The 7,209-nt window shown below is 49.6% G+C and overlaps 1 protein-coding gene across 1 annotated transcript; it reads left to right on the plus strand.

Annotated features, from left to right (window-relative positions):
• The first annotated feature begins 957 nt into the window (after positions 1-957).
• Lrrc30 (leucine rich repeat containing 30) lies at positions 958-2,519 on the plus strand. The gene has a single exon (XM_075956030.1). It carries the CDS (start codon positions 1,199-1,201, stop codon positions 2,099-2,101), a length of 903 nt encoding a protein of 300 aa, XP_075812145.1. The 5' UTR covers positions 958-1,198; the 3' UTR covers positions 2,102-2,519.
• The last annotated feature ends 4,690 nt before the right edge of the window (positions 2,520-7,209 follow it).

A 7,209-nucleotide genomic window follows, 5' to 3' on the forward strand; every position in this document is an offset into this window, starting at 1 on the left:
CCAGTCATAGAAATAGAGGATTTTTTTTTTAGCATTTTCCACTTACACTAAGTGTCTGCCCCCACCCAGAACAGGCACTGCATGGCATAGGTCAACCACAGATGTTTGCGTTGCTCACAGGCCTGAGCAGAATGCTGAGCTCAGGCGATGGCCTCTTGGGAGACTTCTCCTCGGTTTACAGAAATCCATCTTCTCTTTGGGTCCTCATGTGACTTGGTCACTAAATACATTTGGATAGATCGATAAACTTCAGCCTGCGATACTAGCAATGAACTCTGCACACTTAGGGGAGAATTAGCTTGCGGGGGTAGGTGTGGTGGGGGTTAGAGGAATGGTGGGTAGCCAGGGAGGGGGACACTGTCCCCCCAAAACAATGAGTGTCTTGTGGTTGAAGTGTCTGCCCTGTCGTGGATCAGAGGGACCAGACTCCTGCAGTTGCAACAGCGGTGAAGGAAACTGACCCGCCTCACTGAGTCTCCCTGGCAGGCAGAGTATAAGCCTCTGCCTGTGCTGGGGACCTGGTATCCAGGCTGCTTTTACTATTTTTTTTCTTTTTTTGCCAGCACAGTTCATTGACAGTTGCATTACACACAGTGACAACATCTGATGATCCTTGGCTCTGGAAACCTAACCCCGCCGATAGCGCCCAGGCAAGCCACAGCGGTCACTCTCTCTGGGATCAGTTCCCTCAGCCAGGGGGATCACTGTTGGCCCCGGTCAGCTGTAGTTTTCTACTTTTGTTTCTTTTTCTAGCTGCCTTTGTTAATCACCCTGCTCAAATGTGATACCCGAAGAAGAACCGAGAGGGAGTAAAGCTATACGAAACGGCCCTGTAACCCGTGCGCACACACCGGGTCACTAAAACTTAAGCAGAATTGACAGTGACAGCTGCCTTGTGGCGCACGGAGGCAATCGAGCAGTTCTGTTGGAAACCTCAGAGACAAGTGTATCGTTACAGCCTGTCCACTCAGAGAGAAACCTCCTCAACACACCCTCGGGAACAGGCACAGCTTGCCCGCAGCCAGTCAGTATTTCATGCTGGTCATCAGCAAGGCCCGGCAAGACAAACTTACTCCATGCTAGGATCCCTTGGCTATACTCTGTATTCACCTCCACACCGTCCCTTCCCACCACAGTCTGACGTTTTGGAGCTCAGGCAGAACCAACTCCTCACCTTGAAGAAGGAAAGGAAGATCTAATGGGGGCCAAACACTCAAGGGCCAGCTCCAACGACAAGGACCCCAAGAGTCTTCTGCTGGGGAAGAGACAGAAGTTCTCTTCGTGGGATGACACCCTGCTCTTGGGGAAGGACCCACGGTCCCTGCTGAAGCGTGGCATGCGGCATGTCAGCTTCAGCTTGGTCACCAAAGGAATGACAGACGTTCCCGACTTTCTGTGGGGCTTGCTGGAAGTCCAGAAACTCAATCTGTCCCACAACCAGCTCCGAGTCCTCCCTCCTGAGGTGGGCAGGCTGACCCGGATTGTGGTCCTGAACTTGTGTGGGAATCACCTCAAGAGTCTCCCCAGAGAAGTCAGTCTCCTCCAGAACCTCAAGGTCCTATTCCTAAACATGAACTGCCTGGCAGAGGTGCCCGCCGAACTCAGCCTGTGCAAGAACCTGGAAGTGCTGAGCATGTCACACAACTGCCTGTCCCAGCTCCCGGCCAGCTTTGCAGACCTCTCCAGACTGCGGAAGCTCAATCTCAGCAACAACTATTTTGCTCACATCCCCATCTGCGTCTTCTCTTTGAAGGAGCTGGATTTCTTGCATGTGGGCTCCAACCGCCTGGAGAACATCGCGGAGAGCATCCAGTGCCTGACTAGCTTGCAGATCTTCATCGCAGAGAGCAACAACATCCACTCCTTCTCCAGGTCACTCTGCCTAGTCACTAGCCTAGAGCTGCTGAACCTGAACAACAATGACATCCAGACCCTTCCGGATGAGCTCTACCTGCTTTCCCGACTGGGGAGGATTGCGTGGAATCCCATGGACAAAGGGTTGCACATTTCCCATAATCCCTTATCCAAGCCCCTGCCAGAGTTGGTGGAAGGGGGCCTGGAGATGCTCTACAGCTACTTGAAGGACAAGAAGCACAATTGATATGGGCGCGGATGCATGAACATCAGACACACGGACACCAGTCAGCTCACGTGGACTCCGTCAGCTGGGGTACTTCTCTTGACTAAGTGGTTCAGTGTTAGTGTCTGTCAGTGTTGGGTTCCTATTTGCTAAGTTGCTGTGGAACAGCCGATCAGGTGAGATACTTGCTTTTAACTTTGTCTCTCCTTAGTAATGAATATGCTCACCTCACTCAAAGCACGGTTGGGGGCAGGCTTTTGGGTTTTACCAAAAGGAATAAATTACTCTAACAGTGAGATTTAGCTCTTGGTGAAGTGAAGGATGGGGCAAACGCAAGATAATTCCAAGCTCAGATGCACACTACTATGTACTCTGAGCTAAGTATTGTACAAAGGATGGAAACCATGTAGCTTTGGGTGGTTTCCACTCCAACCAGTAACCTGCAGCAAGGTGGCAACAGCAAGACAAGTTCCTATGCCAGCCACAAGCAAGCTTCCCTCAAGACGACCAAAGGGCACGGTGGAGGTGGTTCTGTGCTGTCTGGGACCAAAACAGGCAAAGCTGTCCCTTTGGGATTTGGGGAATGGATCATAGGAGCTTTCCCTTTAAGATGCCTATGGGATGTGTATTGGGCTCATTGTGTGTGCTGGTGGCAATGGGGATGTTATGATAGTTTTCAGATAATAAATGTGGATGGCTTCTATCTGGAGTGTTGGCATTCTTTCCCGGTCTGCTCCTGCCCACAGGTGCCCACATTGCACTTCTTTGCTGTGGATATCAGCCCACGGTCCGTGAACCCCGTTCTACGTTCACATCCTCTCTCAGAGATGAGGTGAACCGTAGGGGAAAACGGTCACAGCGAGGGAGTGAGGGGATGGTAAGGACAAGCCAATACCCGAAGTAATTACCCATTACCCATTTGGGAAAGATGAATATTTGCTGTTTGAGTTTCACATCAGGGCATGTTCAGGCTCCTCAAGAAAACCCTCCAGAAAGGCCCTACACTGGTAGGTCCTTGTTCTGGTTTTAAGAGGGCACAGCTGTTACGTAAATGGATGCAAGGGCAAGCAGTGACAGTAAGGCAGGGTCACAGGCTCTCACTGTCATTGTGGCAGCCAGGCACCTCAGAAGGTCAATATTTACTTGGAATTAAAGAGTTAAGACAGGTGGGCCAGAGAGATAGGTCAGCACTCGCTGTTCTTGTAGAGAACCTGAGATCCATTCTCAGCATCCATACACTCAAAACCGGTGGTAACTCTAGTTCTAGGGGGTCTGATGTCTTCTTCTGGCAACCTCTGGCCCCAGGCATGCGCCTGGTACACATACATACATGCAGGCCAAACACTCATACACAAAGATAGATCCGTAAAATAAATAATTGGGATAAAAATAAGTGACAATGGAGAAAGTTCCCATAGGTTCACTGAGAGCAGATTGCTCTGATTTTTGGCAAACCGTTTATAGAAAACAGCAAAAATAGGCAGCAAGATCTAGGATCTGTGATTTCAGGCATGACTTTCTAGTTAACTTTATATTAATGCTTTTAGCTCAGCTGAATTAAGCTTTTATGAAGTAGCCCCCTCTCCAGCCAGGACATGGGGCTGGAACTCTGAGAGAGATGATACCCTGGGCTTTCTACCAAGTAGATCAGAGTTTGGCAAAAGACACGGACCCTCACCAAGCCTGTTAAGCTGAGATCACCACGAGGCAAGTATGCCAAGGCCCTGCGTAGCTTTCCCTGAGCCTAAAAGCCTTGGTAGCGAAGCGAAGCAGAGAGCACAGGTGGGGTGACTGATCAACTTCTCCCTGCCCTGCAATCGCCTTGCTCCAGCGACTCAGCTTTCTCCCCTCTCCTTGCAAGGAACGAGCAATAAAGCACTGGGGCAGGGACTGGCTGCCAAGTCTCCCAGCTTAGACACTTTCCGTGTGCAGCTGCCTGCCTTCTTCCCCCTAGAGATGCTCCAAAGGGAGGTCCACACAGCTTTCTTCAAGTAGCAAGGGATTTTCCCTCAACAAGCTCCAATGCCAATTTTCTTCTCCACAAAAGAAGGGAGCCGGTTTCAGCGGGCGATAATCAGTCAACGCTCATCGTTAACATATGTGTGCACTCGATCCTCTCTTGAAACACTGCAGGCAGAACTTACCTGTGTCACTTGCAGGCAGCTGGAGAGAAGCTTGTCCCTCCAGTCCCCAGTAACAGGATACCTGCAGCTCCCCGTCAGCCCGCATGGGTGCACTCCAAAATCTCCACCTCTCCGCTTGGTTTATCGGAGCCAGGACTATTTAAAAACATCGGTGGAATTCTCACTTGACCTGACTCAGTGGGAAATTACAGGGCGAGCCCTGCTCTACAGAACTGGGCAGGTCGGTCCTCTGCCGAAGCTGTGAGCCCAAGTGCGTGCAGCTGTCAGGCAGGAACCGGCGTGTGCCAGGATCACGCCCGTGAGTGGTCTCTGCTGTGGGCAGCTTTGGCTCACACTGAGCTTTCGTGACCTTGCTCTGAGCAGAGCCGCTGGTGAGGCCGGTGGCACTGTCCTTACCCTGCTGAGCGATCACTTTGTTTCCTCTGCCGCCTTCTCCGTCATTTGATCCCTCTGTCCTCCACTCCTGGGAAAGGCTGTACCGTATTTTGAAGGTGACCTGTGAGCTCATTGTACTTTTTAAAAAGAAAAAAAAATAATTTGGTTGCCAGCTTCCGCTGGCGCCTTTCGGATGCGTGGCGGTGAGATTGTTTTTTCTCTGTTCACACTCATTGGGGATCAGAAAAGCAAAGTAGTTGCCCGTTGATTCTTTGTAGATACTCCTTTTTATCGATACAGGGATGTGTTGTGCCAAATGCCAGCAGCTAATGGACTTAGCGATTAAAACACTGGCACGGAGGGACCATCACCTTTTTGTCTGTTGTCTCACTCCACACTGATGTCTGTGGAACGCCTCTTGCCTATCTGTCATGTTTCCCGTGTTGCCACATTCAAGTAAATTCCAGGTGCTCCAGAAACTCCTAGAATCAAAGCGCCCAAGATGACTGCACTGGCTGTGAGCGCACACTGTCAAAGAATAGGAACTAATTGGTACTTGATGTGGGGAGCCGGCGGCTCCATTCCCAACAACGTTGTGTTCATGTCTCTGGGCTCTCCGTGCGCAGGGATGCCAGCGTGGGCTCAGAAATACCTTTTGAAGCAGATGCAACTTATGAACACACAATTAGGCAAAAACCCTATGCGCCGAAGAAAGCAGGAAGATTGAAAAGACACATCTGTTTGTGGAATAATAGCGCTAAATGTGTAATCCGTTGCACATTAGATAGGAAAAACCATAGTCATCACTCAGCTTGTTGACTTAATTCATGGATGATAGAAGCGATACATCCCATTCTTGGGCTTTGGCTAATAAACTGATTCTGCAGTCACCAAAGAGAGAGAGACTTCAGAATGGCACACCTGGGTTTCAGAGGGAACTTGTGCCTGTACTGGAAAGCAGCAAATGTATTACAGATGCCATTATCCATAGGGAAGGATCATAAAAGGAAATCAGATTGTTTTTTCTCAAGCAATGGATGTCTGCATCTTGGAAATACATCTCCGTGAGGCCTCAAATCACTAAGTGGGTGTGTGTTTTAATAGCCAAGCACAGGGAATAGGACTTAGAAAGGACTGGTCACTGGACACAGAGTCTGATGTTAATAGTCTGAGACCACAGGATCTCAGGGAAGCCCACAGACTGGGAAACCACAGGACAGGTGATGTCTGCAGACTGGGAGATCACAGGATGGGTGAAACCCACAGACTGGTGAAACCGCAGGACGGGGGAAGCCTGCAGACTGGGTTGCCGTCATATACACAGGCCCAGGAGGGTTCTCACTTGTTTGGCTGGAATAACTGAGATTCTGGTTAATGGCTAAAAAGCAGAGGATGATGGTGCACGCCCTTAATCCCAGCACTCGGGAGGCAGAGGCAGGTAGATCTCTGTGAGTTCGAGTCCAGCCTGGTTTACAGAGTGAGTTCCAGGACAGCCTCCAAAGCTACACAGAGAAACCCTGTCTCCAAAACAAAAATAAGCAGAGGCTGAGTTCAGGAGATGATCTCAAAAGGAAGCTAACAGGAAGGCAAGGGCATAAGCTGCCAGGTGAGACCACATGGACACACCAGATACCGAGTGATGCCTTAGTGTCTACTCTCCAAGTGTCCAGGGATCACCTGGTATCTCAAAAATCCTCTCCAGTCTTCTATAACACGCATTTAAGAAACAGAATCTCCAGCTTGGTTGCAATGTGCATCAGTACCCTTGATACCATGGCTTCATCATGATGAATCCAGGAACACCAAAATATGACTCTTCCATGCCCTTTAAGAAAATAAGCTACAGTGGGGGGTGGATCTATTAAAACAATGATGGGGACCATCTTCACCTTGTACCGAAAAGAACTCTCCATAAGTGTTGCTTTTAAGTTACCCATCAGGTTATATGTTGAATCCAAAGTGTTGCTAATTAAAAAAAAAAACAGACAGCGCAGTAATAAAAAGGGGCAGCAGAGAGGCCTTGTAATGAATCTGCGTGAGTTTGGGCGTCATTAGGGCAAGCATAAGTGAAAGCCATTAGCATGTAGCTTGCTATGCAGATTCTTTAGTCGTGTCCTAGAAATCTATTTACAAGGAGACGATATATTTCCTAAGGCAGGTCCTACACTTACTCCTCATCTCAGCATAGGGCAGAACATAAAAGGCGAACTGGATGGATCAAAGCATGCCCTGGTACTAAAGAAAGGAACATACATCATGGACAATGCGCTGGTGTTGCCTCTGATGGCGAGGGCCAGAGCTGCTGAGGGAACGGCACACGGTCGCCCATTTTCTTAAGTCTTCAGTGACTTGAGTTCCTCAGATGCTAGTGTGATGACCGTGCTACATTAGAACATCTTTGGACTCTTTAATGTCACTGCACTGTACACCCACACTGTAGAGCTCAGGACAGAGCCAAGCATCTGAATGGCGCCAGCACCTGCTTCGTACCAATGTGCCCTGAGACTGTTCAGATGCTATTATTACGAAGGCGGGACAGGCTACCAGCTCCAGGTGCTCTCCCATCCCTGGGCGAAGGAGATGAGGCACGCTCAAAGGATGGATTGCTGT

The sequence above is a fragment of the Microtus pennsylvanicus genome, chromosome 22 (genome assembly GCF_037038515.1).
Source record: "Microtus pennsylvanicus isolate mMicPen1 chromosome 22, mMicPen1.hap1, whole genome shotgun sequence".
Taxonomy (NCBI): domain Eukaryota; kingdom Metazoa; phylum Chordata; class Mammalia; order Rodentia; family Cricetidae; genus Microtus; species Microtus pennsylvanicus.

Excerpts from the sequence above, each read along its gene's own strand:
- Lrrc30 (XM_075956030.1), top strand. The coding sequence starts at position 1,199 with ATGGGGGCCAAACACTCAAGGGCCAGCTCCAACGACAAGGACCCCAAG.